This window comes from Caretta caretta, chromosome 8 (assembly GCF_965140235.1).
Source record: "Caretta caretta isolate rCarCar2 chromosome 8, rCarCar1.hap1, whole genome shotgun sequence".
Lineage (NCBI taxonomy): Eukaryota > Metazoa > Chordata > Testudines > Cheloniidae > Caretta > Caretta caretta.
Genome location: NC_134213.1, coordinates 42,431,614 through 42,454,493, shown reverse-complemented (window position 1 = coordinate 42,454,493; position 22,880 = coordinate 42,431,614). Strand labels below are relative to the sequence as shown.

Sequence of the window (22,880 nt, the reverse complement as noted above, 5' to 3'; positions counted from 1 at the left end):
TGTTCTCGCTAGCCTGGGCCCAGAGCGGGGTGCTTCCTCCACACTCCTGGTCGCCCCTTGCTATTGGCCGCCCCAGGCACCTCCTTCTGGCGCCCGGAGCCGGCCTTGCCTGCCACTGCCGGCGGGGCTCCACTCGGCCCAGCCCACCCTTGCAGAGCGCCCGGGCAGCCCCGCGATGATTGGGCACCGCTCCGCCCGTGCCCGCCCATGAGCCCACAGTCACGCCACGGCGAGGGCCCCCGCGAGCTTCCCGATTGGTAGGCTGCTGTGCGGGGCGGTGCCTACGGGAGCGGGGCGGGGCGGGCAGCGTGGCCAGGTCTCGGCCCTGCGCGCGGTCTATAACGGCGCACGGAGAAACTCGCTAGTTTACTGTGCCCGCTCGAGGCTGCGGGATGCAGCCCGTGGTGCTGGTCACCGGCGCCAGCAGGTGAGGCGGGGCCAGGCGCAAGCAGCCTCGTCCATCTGGCGGGGGGCGGGGCTCTGTCTCATTGTGGGGCGGGCTCGCTCGCTCGGGGGTGCCCTATGCAGCCCCCTCACCGGGGGTTGTGTGGGACCCTAGGCCACCCCCCGGGGTCTGGGAGGCAGGAGCTGTTGGGGAGCACTTTTGGCGGCTCCACAGGGGCAGGGGGCTGGGAGCAGCCGGCTCCGCTTCCCTGGCCCCAGCCGTGTCGCTTGGGGGAAGGGACCACCCTGCACTCACCGGCGGCGGGAAGTGGAGTGCCCCGGCTGGGAGCTGGCGGAGTGGAGCGGGCTGAGGCCAGGTTGCCCCGCTTCCCGCCGCTGCCACTGAGTGTGGGGTCGCTGGGGGAGGAGGTGGAATGGGGGCGGGGGGGGAACGGTAAGGGGCCGGGTGGAGCGGGGGGGGGAACGGTAAGAGGCAGGGCGGAGGGAGTTGTCCGGGAGGGGCCTGCCCCTTGCAGTGGCGCAGCCTGCTCGGGGGCTGGCCAGGGGACAGGGCTTGTCATGGGGGCTTGTGCTGCCTTGTATGCAGCACACAGCTGCCTAGGTCACCTTGAAATTTGGGGTGATTTGGTGCCCTAAACTTCCTGGTGCCCTCCGCAGCTGCGTATGCCTAAGTGGTGCGGTGCCAGGCTGACTGGGCTCTTGTCTCCCTGGACCGTTGCAGTGGCATCGGCTCCGCCCTATGCAAGCGGTTACTGCAGGAGGACGCTGGGGTCCGGCTGTGCCTGGCCTGCCGGAGCATGCAGAAGGCTGCTGCCACCAAGGCCATGCTGCTGGCTGCCCACCCTGCCGCCCAGGTTACCTTCGTGCACCTGGATGTCAGCAGCCTGGAGTCCGTCCTGCAGGCAGCCAGCGAGATCCAGTGCAGGTGTGTGGAGCCTGCCCGGGCTCAAGGTGGGTGGGTGCTGTGCCCCTAGCCCTGGCTGAGGAGAGTGAGCAACAGGGACCTCTCTGGTTCAATCCGCTGCATCCAGCAGGTGTGTCTTGCCGGCCCTCAGGCCTGGGAATAAGCCTGAAGCACAGTCAGTTCTTTCACTCTGAGTAGGGGGAAAGGGCTGAGATGTGTCCTCCTTTAGCTCAGCTGGTGGTGGTCAAATGTCATCCTCTAGTGTGTGTAGGGCAAAGAGGGGACTCTTTGCCCAGCTTGCATTTGCTGCAGGCAGCTGTCATAGAATCATAGAAAATTAGGACTGGCAGAGACCTCAGGAGGTCATCTAGTCCGATCCCCGACTTAAAGCAGGACCACCCCCAACTAAATCAAGGACCAACACCAACTAAGTTCCTGTCAGGCTCTGCAAAGTCCTTATGCAGCCCGTGGTTTGGGCACCATGCTTCACAAAATGTGGAAATTCAATGTGTACACAGCATAGGAATGCTACAAGCCCCCCTTCTGTTGTGCCCTGTATTCCTCTCTCCCCCCTCCCCCCGACTACCAGTCTTACCTCTTCAGCTACTGCAGTGACCTCTTTCACCTACCACAGTCCAAAAGTATACCACTGAGCCTGACCTGCTAAAGCGTTTCCTTGAAACCAGGAGCACTGGATAGCTCCAGACAGGAAGTGATCTGTTTGCCACTTGCCTTAATGTTGCTGGCCACAATGTCCTGTCTTGAACAGGAGAGTCGCAGAACTTAATGATACAAGTTACAGATTTTACAATTGCATTTGAACGTAACACTCTCCACTGTTGCTTCCACTAGCTCTTCTGGAATAGGAGAGCCACAGGTGTGTTGAGCACCCTGCCATCTAGATCTGGTCTGAGAGGGTTAGACAACACAACAAAAATGCATCCGCCTCAGGAACCTTGTATGTACTAAGGCTCCTGGTTTTGCTTCCAACCTCCCAAAAAGAGCTGAACTGGTGGTGGCAACAATAGGAAATCTGATTCTTCCACTGCAGGTCAGGTCACTTCTGGGTTTGTTTCAGGGGTGGTGAAGTTTTGTTTATACGCTGCTTTGAGATCTTTAGTTGGAAAGTATACTCTGGTGATATCTGTGTTATAAAAATCCCAGTCCAAGAAGATATTAGCCTATGGAAGTTAGGTGCCTAAATTCCTTTGAATTAACCTAATCTTATTTTCTCTTGAAAATCCTGGATAGCTAACTGAAATTTGAGGCATACAGAAGTTTGGAAAATGGATTACTTGTGGGCATCAGTTATATTTTAAGAACTCTAGATTTGACCCGCAACACTCCAGATTTTGTGGGATTTTTACATTCAGAGTGAATTTTACAGTTCAGATCCCTATAATGGACTCAATCAAGAACTCTCAGAATCTGGGAAACTTATTCTGGATCCCAGCTCTGGATCATGTCTAGTTTTATTTTGCAAAATGACATCATCATGTTTAGCTTAATATTCTTTGAACTTCAAAATAAAGAAATGACTTGTCTCTGAGCTTCTGTCTCCATTGTGGGCTAGCATTAGCTGTGGTGGTTTTTGTTTTTGTTTTTATGAGATGCTCTAGTAATAGCCATAACCAACCATACTGTTTGTTTCCTTTGTGTAGGTTCCAGCGCTTGGACTGTCTCTTTCTGAATGCTGGGACCATGCCAAATACCCATGTTAGCTTCAAAGCACTGATCTCTGGTCTCTTCTCCGGGTACAGAATACTATCCTTAAGTAACAGTCAGATACTTTTCTCTTCCTGGTTTTGTCCTTGGATGAGTAAGGGGAGGGGAGATACAAAATGGATGACGGCATGAATGAATGTTCCAGTGATTCACTGAGATTTTGGATGGCTGATAATGTGAGGGATGGTTAACGAAACACTGAATGAGTGGGTGGTTTAGCTAAAAGGTGAACAGATCTTCTTTCTGTTATAGTCATTACTTAGGAAGTCATAAATGTGCATGGTAGTCTACAAAAGCCTTCTGCTCAGAAGAGTTTACAGTCCAGGTAAAGCAGAAAGGCTTACCAAACTGGATTCAATGGATTATAACAGGGGTTCTCAAACTGGGGGTCGTGATCCCGCAGGGAGTCGTGAGGTTATTACATGGTCACCAAAAAGCTTGTTATGAGAACCCCTGGTCTAGAGAAGGTACTTGAAAGAATGGGGGAAACAGTATGTTTAAGACAGTGGGGAAGGTGTGGGAAGACTGAGAAGGAGGGAGAAACATGTATTGAGGTAGAGAATGGTATTAAAGGTATAGCAGGCAGAAGTAAGGGGCTTCTGAGGTTTGGGCCTCTCGTGAAGGAGGGGAGTGAGGTGATGGTGAGCAACTTCTCTGTTTAAAGAGACCAGCATGATCTTGCTTGGCAGATGAAAATCAAGAGCTGAGACTGCTGTGAAGGCATGCTGGGAATGCCATAGTTAAGGTATCAGAGTAGCAGCCGTATTAGTCTGTATTCGCAAAAAGGGGAGGAGTACTTGTGGCACCTTAGAGACTAACCAATTTATTTGAGCATAAGCTTTCGTGACTTACAGCTCACTTCATCAGATGCATTCAGTGGACATAAGGTAGTATCAGGGCTCTGCCTCTGATAAATTGATGCCTCTGATGTGGATAAATTGGAGAGAGTCCAGCGAAGGGCAACAAAAATGATTAGGGGTCTGGAACACATGACTTATGAGGAGAGGCTGAGGGAGCTGGGATTGTTTAGCCTGCAGAAGAGAAGAATGAGGGGGGATTTGATAGCTGCTTTCAACTACCTGAAAGGGGGTTCCAAAGAGGATGGCTCTAGACTGTTCTCAATGGTAGCAGATGACAGAACGAGGAGTAATGGTCTCAAGTTGCAGTGGGGGAGGTTTAGATTGGATATTAGGAAAAACTTTTTCACTAAGAGGGTGGTGAAACACTGGAATGCGTTACCTAGGGAGGTGGTAGAATCTCCTTCCTTAGAGGTTTTTAAGGTCAGGCTTGACAAAGCCCTGGCTGGGATGATTTAACTGGGATTTGGTCCTGCTTCGAGCAGGGGGTTGGACTAGATGACCTTCTGGGGTCCCTTCCAACCCTTATATTCTATGATTCTATAGGAACTTAACATCTGTGTTAAACAGCTTGGGAACAGGAGAAGAGAGACTGGATGTGGGATGTTTCAGAGTAACAGCTGTGTTAGTCTGTATTCGCAAAAAGAAAAGGAGTACTTGTGGCACCTTAGAGACTAACCAATTTATTTGAGCATGAGCTTTCGTGAGCTACAGCTCAGAGCTGTAGCTCACGAAAGCTCATGCTCAAATAAATTGGTTAGTCTCTAAGGTGCCACAAGTACTCCTTTTCTTTTTGGATGTGAGCCAAGGCTGGGGATGGTTTGAATAGTTTGAGAAATGAGCAAATGGATCTAGGCCTTGTCCAAACATGGAAAACTTTAACTCTACTGGTATGGTTGGAGGGGTACAGCTCACATCACACCATCGGTCACTGGTATACAAGTGCTTTACTGGTACAGTTGATCCTTGTATGGGAAGGGGAAGTAAGCTATACTGGTATAAGGCATTTTTTATACCAGTACAACCATCTCAGTAAAAAAAAATCATACCCTTAATGTTGGCTGGTGTATGCACAGGTCTTGTAACAGCATAAAAGTGTGGAGATAAAACTGGTGCTGTAGGTGGAGACTATGGATTTGATAGCTGGAATGAGGAATTAATTCCACCAGACAAGTCAGATGTGTTAATGGCCTACTGGGCATGAAGGGGGCTGTGGGTGGGGAGGCAAAAATATTAATAGAGAAAAATGGGTCACCATACAGCCTGTAGGTGTGCACAGGAGGCTGGGAGAGAGCTGGAGATCAGCCACAACATTGCAGGGGCATCAAGTTCTTCTCAAATAGCAATGAATTATGGTTTGTTGTATCCCTCTGAAGTAGGGAAATAGGTCATCCCCCTCACCTCCATATATAGGGAAGCTGAGTCATGGAAGTTAAGTGAGTGCAAATTCAGTGACTGACAGAGCCAGGAACTCCTAACTCTTATTTGCTTTAACCACTAGACTGCTTTTCCTCTGAGTTACAGCCCATGTTACAGGCTCCCATTTAGTTTGTGAGCAGCAAACTGGAAATCAGTTTTGTTTTTTGTTTTAAAAAAAAACTGTTTTCTGTTGTAATAACAAATCTCTAAAATCAAGTCTCAGTAAAAATTAGAGCTGGCTGAAGTCTTTCAAAGTTTAGTTGAAAGACTTTTAAACAATTTTTTTGGTTTTAAAAATACAAAGTAAACAAAACACGCTGACACTGGGATCTTTGCTTTTCAAAATGTATGCTGTTAAATATTTAAGATTATCAGAATTTTTCCTTTTTTAAAAAGTGATTTTGAAAAAACATACTATTTTGAACCTTCAGAATGAAAATTGCTTCTGAATTTGGTTCTGCAAGGAGTTTTCCAATCTGTTGTAGAGCTGGTCAAAATACTAAAAATGATAAGAATTGTTCAATAAAATTATCACCTGAAGAAGCTATAGCTCTGTCTAAAATTTCCTCTCTCCTCTCCTTGTATTCCAGGAAAGCAGTCCATATGCTGAGCACAGCGGAGGGGCTGTTAACTCAAGAAGACTGCATCACTGCAGATGGCCTGCAGGCTGTGTTTGAAACCAACCTCTTTGGGCACTTTATACTGGTAAAACTGCTTCTGACAGTCAGCCCCGATTCTGCGTCAGTGTGCAGTTTTGGGTAGAGCAGGAATTAAATGGGTTGGTTCACCTCTCTTCCAATGTTCCTGTACACTGACCCAGTCTGGAGTGTATCTGAGTAATGTGCAGTGGTCCAGGCATAGGGCAGGAGGCCGCACCATCCCCTGTACATACCCTGGCCTGGTCAGCTATCTCCTAGTGGCTGAATGACAGCCAGGTTTGGGATTTCCCAATGTGCAGGCAACATTTCTTACTGAAAGAGTTAGAATTACTTCAGGGTTACTCTGCACAGCCAGCAGACATGTTGGCTCCTAAGAGAAACAAAGGCCTGGTTCTCCCTACTTTGCAGCCTGTCTCCTGTGCAAAGTGAATGCAAACAGGCTATAAAATGCTACCAACCAGGATCTGGGTCTGAGGTGTACCAGTGACATGATTCTCCACTTACTTGTTTCTTTTGCGGTCAGTTAACCCAAACCCCTGCCCTCTAGACTAGCGTAACTGAAGTGGGAATTATTTTCAAATATCCTGGGATAACTGCTGAAATGGATAATCACTCTCTTATCTCCTTAGATTCGGCAGCTTAAGCCTCTGCTATGTTGCCTTGAAAAGCCCTCCCTGCTCATCTGGACATCTTCCAGCAATGCCAGGAAGTCTGCTTTCACTCTCACTGACTACCAGCACAGCAAAGGCAAAGAGTCTTACAGTTCCTCCAAATATGCCATTGACCTAGCTAGTGTGGCTCTGAACAAGCACTTTAACAAGCAGGTGAGGCTGTTTACCCTATGGTACGATGCGGAAAGCTGTTGCACTTGAGCATGTTGGTCTGAGAAATGTTGATAAGGTGGCATGCTCGTCAGTGGCAGTAGTATGTTGATGCATAGAAGTACCACGTAGCAGTGTTCAGTTGCTTAATAGATTGCTTCATGGATGTGAAGGAGCTTAGCTAGGGTGAGTTTCAAGTAAGTATGATTGGTAGGATGTGGTAGGGAATGTTTGGTATAGAAGTTGCAGTTTTAAACCTCACAGAATTGAGCTCTTACCTTCAGAATATTTGGAAGCTGTAGCCTTGGCTTTGGGACAGACATTATCTCTCTTTGCTGGCTGCATTGTATTGATATTTAATAAACCTTCCACTCTGTGGACTCATCCACATGATGACTGGCCTGATCTGTCACATGAATTAAGCAGTCCATCTAGTCTAGCAACCTGTCTAAGACTGGCTAAGAAACATTTTAGAAGAAGGTGCAAGAACCTCATATGGGACCACTATAGAATAACTTGCCTGTAAGGGAAACTTCTGCCAACTGATGTGCCTTTTGCTCAGAGGTAGGAGTTGATAGGGCAAGTATTTTTAGAAGGGCCATCTGATATGACTGGCTGGCCTGTAAAATCTGTGGCATCGCAGCAGATACAGGCATGGGAATTGTTGACTATCCCACACTAGAATCTTGGACAAGAGGCAGGGCCTTCCCTGTCATGGGCCTGTGACTGGAATTAATGCTGCTTTCCCTTGTTCTGTGCCAGTCCATAAGTGGCAGCCTTCTTTCTGGAAAGAGTTGCCATCCCTTACTGCTGTTTAACTGCTATTTGGTGGGAGAGGGCTTACCTATATGTTGAGGATGAGGAATGTATGTTTCTCTACACATCTCTGCTCACTGCTGCACAGGGGCATCTGCTGACTTTGCATTGTGAGGCCTTTTGGAAGGTGTGAGACACCTTGTCATACTTTTTCTGGTGTGTTCTTTCCAAGCAGATATGCAGCATTTAGTGTTGGCTTGTATCCTCTCTTCCCACTTCTGCAGGGGCTGTATTCCAGTGTAGTTTGTCCGGGTCTTGTGATGACTAACCTGACTTATGGAATTCTGCCATCTTTCTTCTGGAAGCTGCTTATGCCCATCATGTGGATAGTGAGTAATCCATCTGAAAGTGTGGGTTTATTTCCAACTCTTTGGGCTGTGATGGTCTTGGGCATTTCACTCCTAGGGGTATACACAGTGCCCTGTCTGCCTTATCACCAAGCCGGTTGTACAGTGTCCTTTGCTCAGAGTGTGAATGGAAATGTAGCAGATTGCTTCACGTTGGGTTGGGAAGTAGCCTTTTGCCAAAGTGACTCTTCGGCCCTTAGGACCAGCAGGGTCAGTTTGGAAGGTGGAGTTTCGGCAAATAGATGCCTAGATAGCTTGGGGCTCCTTATCTGCAGAGGCTTGGAGAGGGCTGGTGAACAGCCAGCCATTTTTTCCCCCATTCATATATTTGTAAATGGGTGCAAAGCCAGGGCTACCAGTTATGTGGTGCCCCATGGTTATGTGCCTCGTGGTAGGATACTGCTGTGTGCCATGTGCTGCAACAGCCAGAGAAGAAGCTGTATCTTGATACAGTGGTCCTTTGCCATGCATGTTGTAACAGAATGGCAAGGGTCTCCTGCTGTTTCACTCTGTTAGGTGTTGAAATTCTTAGGGCACTGTAGGTGAATTATGTTCCACCTTGATAGCAGGCAGGTAGAGGTAGCCCTCTGGGGAATCAAGAGCTAGCGTCTGGGACAGGCATAGGCTAGATGAGAAAGGAACCTTTATACAGCCACACCTGGAAAGGAGGCTTAGGCTGAGTTTCAGTGACCTCCGTGAATTTCCCTTCAGTTAATTTAACCCAAAGCACAAGAGTAGGGTGATGCTCTGCAGCGAGTGAGACTTTCTGGAGCTGGGACTCTACCACCAATCACCTTTTATGGCCCAAGATCAATATTGCTGCTGAGAGATGCTAGTGGGGGGCCCTAGATGGGGAAGCTGATTTTAACCATGGCCTTTGATCTCTGGTTGCTCAGCCTCATGCCTTAGGCTCATTTCCCAGAGGCACTGAGCACTTACCACTCCAATAGCCCCAATCAGAATTATTGGTGCTCAGCACCTGTGGGAATTAAGCAGAAACTGGGCAACTAAAAGCAGATGGACCCCAAATCTGAGACTGTTCTTGATCACCTGAACCATAGTTAATAACTAGGCTGGTATTTTCAAAGCACTAAGCATTGGCATATGGTAAACTTCCCACTCCAGTAGGAACAGAGCTAGGTAATCCATGCCTCTGAACGGCTCACCCTCAGTTAATGTTCCTACACATGGAAAATGATTCCTAAGAGAATACAAACTTCAGCAGTGAAGTCACCAGCTTTTAAGTGTGTTTTGTTTCTCCCTGGCACCTCTGGTGGAAAGTGGCCTCTTCAACATGCTTCACTTTCTTTCACCTCCCTTTACTCTACTCTCCCCACCCCTACACCTTTCCTTTACTATCTCATCCTGTGCCTGTTCTCTTCGTCTGCAGCCCTCAGTTTTCCAGCCTTGCTAATATTCCACACACTATCTACAGACAGCCAGACTTCCTATGTCCATCAGCCAGGCACCTTTCCATCTGTCTTACGAGCAGCTGCCTGTATTTGGCCTTAGCACTGCTGCCACAAACTGCTACCTGCTTGCTGTTGGGACCCGCCTGTGCCAGCCCCAAATAAGTCTGCTCTCTCTGCTGGCTGCCACCTCTTAGAATCGTAGAATATCAGGGTTGGAAGGGACCACAGGAGGACATCTAGTCCAACCCCCTGCTCAAAGCAGGACCAATCCCCAACAAAATCATCCCAGCCAGGGCTTTGTCAAGCCAGGCCTTAAAAACCTCTAAGGAAGGAGATTCCACCACCTCCCTAGGTAACACATTCCAGTGCCTCCCCTCCCTCCTAGTGAAAAAGGTTTTCCTAATATCCAACCTAAGCCTCCCCCATTGCAACTTGAGACCATTGCTTCTTGTTCTGTCAATCACTTTTCACTCACTGAATCACTTTTCATTGGATGACAAGGTGTCATAAATTGTACTCCACCCACAGCTTGGGAGCCAGCTCAGAAAGGAGGTGGCTGGAAGAAAGGTATATCGGGGGGAGGGGGGGGGAGGCTCAGCTGGTCCCCTGCATGCCTGCCGCCCCCCTACCCCCAGCAGCATGGAGAGACTTGTTGGCCGTCTGGATGGTTGTAGTAAATTTGCAGTGGCCCTGGGCTGAAGGGGGTCACCTGGTCATCTAGCTAGAGGCAGGTGGCCTTACTCAAGGGGTGGGGGAGCTGTTGGCTAGGCCACAAGCAGCAGAGGACCTTGTGCCTTAACACGACTGCTGACCTCCAGGGAGCTCAATCTTGATTCCTTGCTCCAAGGCATAGGTGTTAGTAAGTTTCATGTCTCGTTTCTTCTTCTCTTTCAGATCCGCTTTTTCACCAAGTCTTACACACTAACTCCATACAATGGAGCAGAAGCTCAGGTATGTAACATGGCTTGCACCTCAAATCACTACTTGTCTGCAGTGTGCAACTCCTCCTAGCCCCCAGGTGTCTGGTACTGGCTGTGAATGCGTCCTCTGCCAGATGAATATATACAAAGCAGTGTTTCTCTCCTCTTGCCCTGTACATCTGAATCACTTTCCACAGTAAGTGCTAAGACACTGAGCTGGTATTTGAGGTTCTTCAAACAAATGTTTTTTCACCCTCTTCTTCCTCACCTATTCAGAGAGACCCTGTGGTCTCTAGATCTCACAGTGATGGTCCCTTCTGCCCTTACCCAAGCCAGGACCTGTATCCCTTCTGGCCTTACAGGTCAGAGCAAATGGTTGTAACACAAGTCATCGAACTGAACCCAGTAACTCCTACCTCAAGCAGAAACCACAAGCGGCTTGTGTTGAACCGTGGCATATCTCGCTAAAGACATGGTAAGTGTAACTACTGTCTATTAGGAGCATGGACTGTGGTGTTCCCAGTACCACGGAGCACAGCAGCCAGCTGCCTCTCTGGAGCTTAAGTGGAATGTCTCATTGAGGAAACTGGGCAGTTTGGCATCCTCTTCCATCTTCATGTTGTCAAGCTGTTTTGTTCTAAACTGCATGGCTGTCCAAACAAACTGGACTGCCTGCCCACACAACTATGCTATTGTCTTTAAAGGTATGGCTCTTCAAACAAAAGCCAGAGTCACTGGATGCACTAATGAAATATCACAGCTGTACTTCACCAATGGGGAAGAACTATGTGGAGTCCCAAAAGGTAAATATAGCAATGACTCTGAAATCCAATTTACTCTTGAGGGAATTCTGCACCAAGAAAACAAAAATCCTGTGCACAATAGTTGAGTTTAAAATTCTGCAAACTTTATTGGTCAAATAGTTGTGGAGGCTCCAGCATGGCGGGGGGGACACAGGTCTCTGGCTGTGCGGAGTGAGATCACCCTGTAGCTCCATCCCCCCAGGGCACAGACTTGGTGATGAGGTTACACCTGACCGACACAGCACAAGGGCCAGGACTGCCCCAGAAACATCCTGGGGGCCTGCCCTCTGTCAGGCATGTGGGCAGGCAGGCTCAGCCTGGCAGGATTCAGGTGTGGGGTGAGGGTTCTGTGTGGGACAGTCTGGGTGCGGGCAGCTCAGTGTGGGGGATCTGGATGCACAGGGGGGTGCTCATTCCGGGTGCAGAAGCAATGGGCTCAGCAGGGGAGGGGTCTGGGCTTGGGGTGGGGAGTCTAGGTGCTGGGAGAGGAGCTGGGTGGAGCAGCGTTCGGGGGGTGGGCTAGTCGGAGAGGTCCAGGTGCAGTGGGTATGGGGCTTACTGGGGTTCAAGGGGGGGCTCAGCAGGGGTGGTCTGGGTGCAGGGGTGGGGGTTTGGATTTAGGGGTGGTGGTGGGGCTGGGCAGGGGCTCCAGATGCAGGGAGTGAGGCCAGGTGTGTGTGTGTCTGGGTCTGGGCCCAAATGCAGGGGGTTGGGCCAGGGGGAGGGAGAAGAGCTTCCTGCAGCTGTGGGAGATTTCTGGGAGTGGATCTGACCTTGCCCTGGCCACAGCCACTCCTGCAGGGGAAGAAGTCCTGTAATCCCCCAGCCTAGTTGGGAGTAGCAGGAAAGCTATCATAAACCTACAGCTAAGGGTAGCATAAAATCCCTCGTGGGTAGCTGTACTGAATTTTTACCTATAAGGGATAAGAAGCTCAAATAACCTACTTGGCACCTGACCAAAAGGGCCAATGAGAAAAGAAGATACTTTCAAATCTGGGGGGTGGGGAGGGTTTGTTTGTGCTCTTTGTTCTCTCTCTGGATGGGGAGAGGGACCAGGCAGGAGAAAAAAATCTCCTAAAAACCTACCAGAAACGAGCATCTAAGATTACAAAAATTGTAAGTAAGGCAAGGAAATGTGTGAATTTTCCCTATGCAAAGTGAGTTTTGTTCCTGGGTGGTGGTTTGTGTGTGTGTTGTTTTGTTTTTGTAACTTTGAAGCTGAGCCTAGAATCATAGAATCATAGAATATAAGGGTTGGAAGGGACCCCAGAAGGTCATCTAGTCCAACCCCCTGCTCAAAGCAGGACCAATTCCCAGTTAAATCATCCCAGCCAGGGCTTTGTCAAGCCTGACCTTAAAAACCTCTAAGGAAGGAGATTCTACCACCTCCCTAGGTAACGCATTCCAGTGTTTCACCACCCTCATAGTGAAAAAGTTTTTCCTAATATCCAATCTAAACCTCCCCCACTGCAGCTTGAGACCATTACTCCTCGTTCTGTCATCTGATACCACTGAGAACAGTCTAGAGCCATCCTCTTTGGAACCCCCTTTCAGGTAGTTGAAAACAGCTATCAAATCCCCCCTCATTCTTCTCTTCTGCAGGCTAAACAATCCCAGCTCCCTCAGCCTCTCCTCATAACTCATGTGTTCCAGACCCCTAATCATTTTTGTTGCCCTTCGCTGGACTCTCTCCAATTTATCCACATCCTTCTTGAAGTGTGGGGCCCAAAACTGGACACAGTACTCCAGATGAGGCCTCACCAATGTCGAATAGAGGGGAACGATCACGTCCCTCGATCTGCTCGCTATGCCCCTACTTATACATCCCAAAATGCCATTGGCCTTCTTGGCAACAAGGGCACACTGCTGACTCATATCCAGCTTCTCGTCCACTGTCACCCCTAGGTCCTTTTCCGCAGAACTGCTGCCTAGCCATTTGGTCCCTAGTCTGTAGCTGTGCATTGGGTTCTTCCGTCCTAAGTGCAGGACCCTGCACTTATCCTTATTGAACCTCATCAGATTTCTTTTGGCCCAATCCTCCAATTTGTCTAGGTCCTTCTGTATCCTATCCCTCCCCTCCAGCGTATCTACCACTCCTCCCAGTTTAGTATCATCCGCAAATTTGCTGAGAGTGCAATCCACACCATCCTCCAGATCATTTATGAAGATATTGAACAAAACCGGCCCCAGGACCGACCCTTGGGGCACTCCACTTGATACCGGCTGCCAACTAGACATGGAGCCATTGATCACTACCCGTTGAGCCCGACAATCTAGCCAGCTTTCTACCCACCTTGTAGTGCATTCATCCAGCCCATACTTCCTTAACTTGCTGACAAGAATACTGTGGGAGACCGTGTCAAAAGCTTTGCTAAAGTCAAGAAACAATACATCCACTGCTTTCCCTTCATCCACAGAACCAGTAATCTCATCATAGAAGGCGATTAGATTAGTCAGGCATGACCTTCCCTTGGTGAATCCATGCTGGCTGTTCCTGATCACTTTCCTCTCATGCAAGTGCTTCAGGATTGATTCTTTGAGGACCTGCTCCATGATTTTTCCAGGGACTGAAGTGAGGCTGACTGGCCTGTAGTTCCCAGGATCCTCCTCCTTCCCTTTTTTAAAGATTGGCACTACATTAGCCTTTTTCCAGTCATCCGGGACTTCCCCGGTTCGCCACGAGTTTTCAAAGATAATGGCCAATGGCTCTGCAATCACAGCCGCCAGTTCCTTCAGCACTCTCGGATGCAACTCGTCCGGCCCCATGGACTTGTGCACGTCCAGCTTTTCTAAAAAGTCCCTAACCACCTCTATCTCCACAGAGGGCTGGCCATCTCTTCCCCATTTTGTGATGCCCAGCGTAGCAGTCTGGGAGCTGACCTTATTAGTGAAGACAGAGGCAAAAAAAGCATTGAGTACATTAGCTTTTTCCACATCCTCTGTCACTAGTTTGCCTCCCTCATTCAGTAAGGGGCCCACACATTCCTTGGCTTTCTTCTTGTTGCCAACATACCTGAAGAAACCCTTCTTGTTACTCTTGACATCTCTGGCTAGCTGCAGCTCCAGGTGCGATTTGGCCCTCCTGATAACATTCCTACATGCCCTAGCAATATTTTTATACTCTTCCCTGGTCATATGTCCAACCTTCCACTTCTTGTAAGCTTCTTTTTTATGTTTAAGATCCGCTAAGATTTCACCATTAAGCCAAGCTGGTCGCCTGCCATATTTACTATTCTTTCGACTCATCGGGATGGTTTGTCCCTGTAACCTCAACAGGGATTCCTTGAAATACAGCCAGCTCTCCTTGAAATACAGAGGAGAGGTCTCTGTGTTTTTAAATCTTTTCATCACCTGTAAAAACACCTTCCATCCTGATTTTTACAGAGGTGCTTCTTTTACTTTTTTTCTTAAGTTCTTCTTTTTAAGAATCTGATTTTGATTTTAGTGCCTTAAAGATAAAGGCTCTTGTCTGTGCTTGTATTAAAGGCAATTGGCTGGTATATTCTCAAGCCTCCCCAGGAAAGGGGTGAAAGGGCTTGGGGGGGGGGTGATATTTTGGGGAAATAGGGACTCCAAGTGGTCCTTTTCCTGAATTTTTGTCTAAATCACGTGGTGGTGGTGGTAGCAATACTGTCCAAGGACAAGGAAAGGATTTGTGCCTTGGGGAAGTTTTTAACCTAAGCTGATAAAAATAAGCTTAGGGGTCTTTCATGCAGGTCCTCACATCTGTACCCCAGAGTTCAGAGTGGGGAGGGAACCCTGACACGAGCCCAACACGTTTTTAGGAGCCACCAGCTGGCATATCTCCAGAACACCCTTCCTCCCCCACCACTGCAGTGATTTACCTCTCTGCTGGCTGGTCTGGGTGCCCTAAACAATGTGGCCACGCTGCTGGGAAATGGTGCATAACCACTCTCTCAGCTTCCCTGTCAGAAAGTTCCTTTTCTGCAGAGAAGCAAAGAAATCTGCGGGAGGACATTACATTCTGCACAGGTGCAGAATTCCCCCATGAGTACAAATTGTAAGAGCTGGACTGTTATGTATTGGCTCAAAACACTTACCTGAGGACCTGATTCTTCCATCCTTACTGCTATTTATGCTCTACTGCACAGTGCCTAACCTAGCCTGCCAGTCTCTGTATCTCACTGTATGAATGCACTGCCTCTGGACTAACAGCTGAGTGCCTAGGTAGGTGGCCTTCTGAGTAGGCATTATAAGACAGTGTCCCCAGCCCATCTGTGTTAAGACCAGAATCACCAACACAAGGCTTGATGCAACTTCTTGTAACGAGGATGTGAAGCCTAATGGACTAGTAGGGGGATTGGCTTGAACTTAATTGGATCACAGGAGTTCAAACAAAACCAGCGTGAGACCCAGCCCTTCCCATTCCCTTCAGAGACACTGAGAGGTATGAGCAGACGTGCAAGATTTCTGCTGCTGCAAGGTGGAGAAAGGATCTCCTCTCACTGCTGCCCACCAGGACATGTGTAGTTCAGTGAGGTGGGGGAGTATTCTTCCTTTTGTAGCCTTATCCTTGGAAAGCTCTGACAAGCCCCCTTCTGTTCCAGTGGTCCTCAAAATGCAGGCTCTGTGCTGACTGTACAGTTTTACTCTGACTTTGTAGCAAGCACACAAGATAATACAACTATTGTGGTCATAACAGTGTGCTAGAAATGGTATAGTTATGACAGTCTCTGCACCAGAGAGCTTACAAAGCAAACTGGTGGTGAGGGGAAGGGCTGTTATACCCCAGCTAAGTGACTGTGCTTATGAGTATGTACTTTGTTCTATCTGATTTTAATTATACACTTGTTCTAATTCTGGGTGGGCAACTGGAGTTGAGTGCAGGAGGCCAGGCAGGGCTGAAATGGAGAGGGAGTGCAATCGGCAGGCATGGGGTGCTTGGCAGCTGAAGGGCTGCAGTCACAGCAGAGCCAGAACCTGCAGCCAATTACACTAAAGCAAGGGAGAATTCCCTCTGCAGAGTCAGAGTGAAGTAAAAGATGTTAGGCTGTGATGACTCTAGCTGAAAGGCCTAGATTTCACCCCCAGCTGTGATTAATGCTGGCAGTCTTGAGAAGGAGCCTCAAGGCAGGGGCTTCAGTAGTGTACACCATGCAAGTTCCTCCTGGCTTGTGCTGCTGTTTCCTCACTGCAGAGGCTACAGTTTACACTTGTGTCCTTGGCAGCTTGTGCTAATGCTGGGGGAGCGTTCCTTCTCCTCAAAGGCAGTGATTCCACATCCTATCCCACATGAAGCAGCTTTCTTTTATTTGGGGCTGTTGCTCATCTGTGGGAAATGCTAGCCCTCTGTCATTTGGGGCTACAGTCCTAACCTCCAGCTCCCTGGGCACATGCCATAAGTGGCTGAGTGGGTACCTTTCAGGAGGAGACTGAGCCTGTCCTTGGCTTTGCCTATCTCTGGCAACATCCAGAGGTTCTTTGTCGGTCCTCACTGCAGCCCCCTTGGTCTAATATTACTGCTCTGGTTTTCTTGCAGATGGATGTGGAAGAAGAAACTACTGAAATATTTTATCAAAAGCTGTTGGAACTGGAGAAGCATGTCCTAGCAAGATTGAATGCTCCCTTTAGCTCTAAGTAACAAGATCCAGACAAGGCCTCCAAGGACAAATCTTTCTGGCACTAGTGACATTGGAGTTCCTTCTAAGTGGGTATTATGTGTTTGCAGTAGAGGCCTTCTTGGAGACCTGTGGCTTTGTAGCACCTCTCATCCTTCGCTCAGTCTGGGAAGGAGTGATTTCCTAGAATGGGAAATATGAGAGGGATTGAATAGTTATTTAGTCTCTTGGAGTCCAGTACGAGATTGCTCTCTCCACTAACGCTTTCTAGTAACTTGCCTAAACCAGGCCTCCATTTCTGTACGTCATGGTCTTCACAATAAACTGCAGGTTCCAAGAACTACTGAGAAAAAGTATGAATGGGTTGAGAGCTCAGTGTGAGCACAAGGTGAAAATAGGTGGAACGGCTGGTCTTGCACAGAAGGCTCCTCAGTTGCCAGGCTTCCTGGATAGCCACATGTGCCTGTTAAGGTCAGACTCTTCAAAAACTGATCAACATGTCTACATGGACACTTAGTGCGCATGCTAGAGTACTGCAGATTGACACCCCAGCTTGCAGCACACTATGGCCATGCTGCTCGCTAGAAGCCATGTGTGTGCTTTTCTCTTTCAAGCATGAGTAGATCAAAGTGCCCGATGGAATTTTTAGTGCTCACCAGCAGGATCCACACTATCACTTAATGTGATAGGCTGCAGCTTGATGGAGAGAGGTGACCATGCTCTGCTTCTGCCTAAAGTACAAAGTGCTCTTTTCACAAAGAAAGGAGCAGTACTGCTTTCACCCTTGGGTTGTAGATTCTTGTATTGAGGCACAGAGTTGGTGCAGACCTCAGACATAACTGCTTCAGCCTTTGGGAAGGCACTTTTGGTACCTGTTGGTAAACTGTTAGAATCCTGTGAGAGCATCAACAAGGGTGATCCAGTTGATATACTATATGGGGACTTTTGGAAAGCCTTTGACAAGGTCCCTCATTAAAGGTTCTTAAGCAGACATGTGATAAGAGGGAAGGCCTTCTCATGGGTCAGTAACTGGTGAGAAGATGGGAAATGAAGGGTAGGAAAGAAATCAATAGCTGTCATAAATTATCTGGGAAAGGGGGTGAATAATGAGTTGGCAAACTTTTGCTGCTGACCTAAAATAACTCCAGATAGTGAAGTCCAAAGCTGAGTGTGAAGACTTAAAGGGATTTTACAAATCTGGGTGCCAAAATGGCAGATGAAGTTGTTGAATGCAAAGTAATCCTGATTGGGAAACATAGACTGAGAGAACCATAGTCCATTCTGCATTTGTGACCCTTCTCCCAGCCAGTGAATGAGAACCTGGACAAGATAGCATCCTACATGAACATCAGAACAAAAGAGCAATGGCCCAGATTTGTTTTAGGGCCTCTGAGTAATAACCAAGCCATTGAAGAGCAGTCTCCTCGGTTGTTTGGTAAGGTGCCTTTGACCTTTCTGATAAATGGCGTCAGCAGCTTTTCATCCCCCGATGTGGCTTAATGGACAGTGCACTGGACAGCCTCAGGAGATCTGGGTTCATTGCTGGCTCTGTCACTGGCCTGCATCATACCCTCTGCAAATAGGGATGATGCTACCAACATCCTTTATAAAGCACTCCGATCTCTTAATGGAGCATTAAATAAGAAGCAGATCTCGCTATTACCACAGGAACCAGGGACATCTCCATGGCCCCAGAGTGCCAAGGGTCCAGGTGAACAGAGGCAGCTAGATACTCGGACTCCTCCCACCACAGCCTTCTAAATTTTTCACAAAAAATGGAGGATTAGACTTGGGCTGCTTGGTGGCTGGATGGTCCGTGTTCACTAGGTTTTTTTGAGAAATGGCAGCAGGTTCTCCTTTCGAAGTCGTCAGCCTGCACTAGGGCAGTGTTTGCAGTCACCACCTACCATGTACCCAGACCTTTTCCATCAGGCTTCACCAGTCAGTAAGGATACTAGCTGTGAAGTAAAGTATTTTCAACATTCTACTTCCCCAGACACCAACACTGGTCAAAGCTCAACCCAAGATGACCTAGCATGTGTTTCTCTGAACAGTAACACACAATTTTTTCCCAGCAGAAAGGCGTGAGCACCAAGCACAGTCAGCCTGAATTAAGCTAGCTTACTGCTACCCAGAACAATTCTACCTGAGACTTTCCGGGTGTGGTGAGGGTAGCAAAGACCCTGATTTTGGTATCCCCCACAGCCATGGCGCAAGATTTACAAAATCAGTGTGACAAATGTGTGGTGAGCAAATGCTGTATGTCCTAGAGTGTGATTTATGTTCTGAACTTCTGAGTTACTGCTCACCTGGCAGAGGGGAGCAGACAGCTCAATGCTTTCCTAACTGATGTGCACAATCACAAGGTCACTGATTGTAAGCCACTGAGATGGAATCGGTCTAGCTATCCAAGCAATGGAACAACTACCATATTCTACAAGATGGCCTGACTCAGGGTGATTGGGGAAAACCAACCTGCTGCAGAAGGAAGAACTCACTCCTGAACCCTGTGACAAAGACACCATGAGCAATCTGGTAATTGAACCAGGTACATAGAGGGAGAGTGGGAAGATGTAAAGAAACAACTGATCACCTGGGAGAGGAGAGAGTGTTTCTGGGAGACAAAACTGAGACCAGGTAGGGTCCCAGAAACTCCTTGGCTCCCTAAAAGAAGATAAGCTGGTTCTGTTCTGCTCCTGTAATAATAATAATAATAATATATAAAAAAGGACCATTTAACTTACCTTGTAGTGAGCTGTAAGATTAGATGAGACTAAAGTGGCACGTTGGCTTTTTAGTGTGAAACTCTCTGCTCTCTGATGCTTTGTTCAGTTGTCAAACATGGATTGTTTCAGGATGGCTGCTGGTCAATCTCACTGGACACTGAAGGGAGGAAACACAGGTGCCCAAACCTAGTAGCTGTAGGGTGAGAAATGATTGGTACCTGGGACACTCTAGCTCTCTTCCCTAAATGCCAAAGTCAGAAGGGACTATGGTGCTCATCTAGTCTCACCTCCTGTATGACACGGACCAGAGAACTTCCCTACACTAATTCTAGTTTGAACTAGAGCAGATCTTTAGGAAAAACATCCAATCCTGATTGAAAAATTGTTAGTGATGGCAAATCCACCACAACCCTTGGTAAATTGGTTAATTACTCTCACTGTCAAAAAATTGCAACTTATTTCCAGTCTGAATTTGTCTAGCTTCAGCTTCACCTGTTTGATTGTGTTAGACCTTTGTCTGCTAGACTGAAGAGCTCATTATTAAATAGTTGTTTCCCATGCGGGTATGTCAAGGGGTGATACAGCACAGGCTAGACAGTCTGAGCTCCTTGAGTCTAACAATCTATTAATCATTCTTGTGGCTCTTCTGTGAACCTTTTCTCAGTTTATCAACCTCCTTGAATTGTTTGGCTGACGTTCCTCTGTAAATCAGGATGACCAGTGAGAGTGAAGCTGGGGAGGAGGGCAATAGATGAGGAAGAAAGATAGTTGCACAGTATCATCAACCCATGCTTCTTGCTCTGTCAGAGAAAACCTATTCTTCTTCGAGTGATTGCTCATATCTATTCCCATTAGGTGTGCGACAACCAACACCAGCAGTCATGCCAATACCACAGACTCTGCAAAAGGACCAGTATCTCAGCCGTCAATGCACTGATCTGTCTATGGGCCCTTTGATGCCTGGGATGTGTGCACCAGCCAAAGACCTCTTGACTTTGCCCATACTGGGCTCACCTGGTGCCCAAGAAGCAGCACCCCCAGCATTGTCCAGAAACACGGAAGGCTCCACTCTTTGTAGACCAGTGCCAAGGCCCCTTCCTAGGAGGAAGCCTCCTCTGATCGCCTCCCTGCCAACATCACTTTAGCTCCGATCACCGGCACTGGGAGGGTTGGCACTGCCATGGTCTCCCCACTCCTCTGCCTCTTCCTCTTCAGGATAGTGTTCTAAGCACTGACAGGATTGTTGGCATTAGACACTATTCCCATGGCCTCGGGAGCTACAGCTGCTATGGTGGCACAGAACAGTTGGCCCATGGGTTCCGGTGGGTTGAACCCATGCAGTGGCCATTCTGGTACCCATGGGAGCCCTGGGCCAGTGCACCAGCTTGCAGCATTCCTACTCAGTCTGGTTGGAGAGTGGGGCACCACCAGCAATATGCTGAGAGACTCCGGAACTGACTATCGGTACCATTGCGGGAGCTGTCCTCAGTACCGACTCCAGTGTGCAACCTGGTACTGAAATCGATACCGACTAGCATGCTCAGGTCTTCCAGATAGAGGAGGCACTTGAAGAAGGGATAGTTTTTCTTGCCTCTTCATGGAGGATAAGTTGCTCTGCCACTGCATGAGGCAGTTATGAAGCCTATCAATATCCTGTGGCAGATACCACCCTCCCTCCCCCCCACAGCCAAGAGAATGTAGCGGAAATACTTTGTGCTGGCTCAAGGCTGTGAATTTTTATTTTCTCACCCTCCACCTGGATCTCTCGTGGTGGCTGCCACTGAGAGGTACTGGCAGGGCCAGACAGGTCATGCACCAAGGGCAAAAGAACAAAAAAGTTAGACCTACTCGGCAGGAAAGCATATTTAACTGGAGGACTCCAATTTTGCAGAGCGACCCAGCAAGTGTGGGAGTTGAACAGATATAGAGACAGCAGGAGTTCTCAGCTCTGGTGGATGAGGGCAAGATGGTTGCCAGAACCCCCTGCAAGTGGCCCTGGATGTAGCTGATTCTGTGGCCAGATTGATGGTCACAGCTGTCACCCTGAGAAGGAGCTCTTGGTTGCAATCATCTGGGTTCCCGCAGGAGGTTCAGCAGACCCTACAGAACTTGGTCTTTGAAGGCCCCTCGCTCTTTTCAGAGCAAACTGACATTAGGCTTCACCGCCTTAAAGATTCTAGGGCAGGGGTGGGCAAACTTTTTGGCCCGAGGGCCACATCCAGGAATAAAAATTGTATGATGGGCCATGAATGTTCACAAAATTGGGGTTGGGGTGTGGGAGGGGTGAAGGCTCTGGCTGGGACTGAGGAGTTTGGGATGAAGGAGGGTGCTCCAGGCTGGGAGTGAGGGGTTTGCAGGGTGGGAGGGGGATCAGGGCTGAGGCAAGAGATTGGGGTGCAGGGGGAGGCTCAAGGGAGGAGATGGGTAGGCGCTTAGCTCAAGCGACTCCCAGAAGCAGTGGCATGTCCCTTCTCCAGCTCTACACGGAGGTGTAGCTAGGCAGCTCTGCATGCTGCCCCATCTGCAGGCACCGCCCCTGCAGCTCCCATTGGCCACAGTTCCCAGCTAATGGGAGCTTTGGGGGCAGTGCTTGGGGCAGGGGCAGTATCCTGGTTGCCCCTATGCGTAGGAGCTGGAGGAGGGCCATGTTGCTGCTCCTGGCAGCCACCTGGAGCTGCCCCTGAACCTGCTCCCCAGCTAGAGCGCCGGAGTGGGGCAAGCCCTAGACCCTGCTCCCCAGTGGGAGTTTGAGGGCTGGATTAAAGCAGCTGGCAGGCCCGATTCGGCCCACAGGCTGTAGTTTGCCCATTCGTGTTCTAGGGTCACACTAAACTCTCTAGGGCTGCATAATCTGTTTCAGCCTAGAAGACCATATAGGCCCCAGCTGTTTGGGGGCTATTACCCCTAACAGCCTAGACATGATCATAGGAGGAGAAGAAATAGGGGGTTTGTGCGCAGGCCACATCCACCCTCCTCTGCAACAGGGCCTTCCTAATTGGGCTCACACCATTCAGGCAACTCAAGACGCTTGTTTTGATGGGATGCTTGAGGATGGCATACCATTCCCTATTTTCTCCAACAGCCTTTCTCACTTTCTCAAGGCCTGGGAACAAATTACTTACAACCACTGGATTTTAAATACAGTCGAGTCAGGGTATATCCTCCAGTTTATCTCCTCTCCCCCCCCACCCCATCTTCCCTGTCCCTCTTCAGGGATCCTCACGAGCTTCTGCTGGAGCAAGAAGTGCAGTCCCTTCTCTGGATGGGAGATGTGGAAAAGTTTCCACTACAGCTAAGAGGAAAGGGGTTACTTCCTGATTCCCCAAAGCCAAGGGAGGTTTCAAACCAATCCTAGATGTGCCCTGGCTCAATCGTTACCTCAAAAAGCTAAAGTTCCGCATTGTCTCTTCAGCATCCATCATTCCATCACTGGAACCAGGGGATTGGTATACTGCCCTCTACTTGAAAAACACATATTTTCATATCT

The 22,880-nt window shown here is 48.8% G+C and overlaps 1 protein-coding gene across 1 annotated transcript; it reads left to right on the top strand.

The window, feature by feature from the left end:
* The first annotated feature begins 280 nt into the window (after positions 1-280).
* Positions 281-17,007, top strand: HSD17B7 (hydroxysteroid 17-beta dehydrogenase 7). The gene is made up of 9 exons (XM_048859677.2): positions 281-427; positions 1,127-1,330; positions 2,971-3,063; positions 5,901-6,015; positions 6,599-6,793; positions 7,831-7,935; positions 10,260-10,316; positions 10,990-11,088; positions 16,589-17,007. The coding sequence occupies exons 1-9, from the start codon at positions 393-395 to the stop codon at positions 16,688-16,690; spliced, it is 1,005 nt and encodes a 334-aa protein (XP_048715634.1). The 5' UTR covers positions 281-392; the 3' UTR covers positions 16,691-17,007.
* Positions 17,008-22,880: the final 5,873 nt, after the last annotated feature.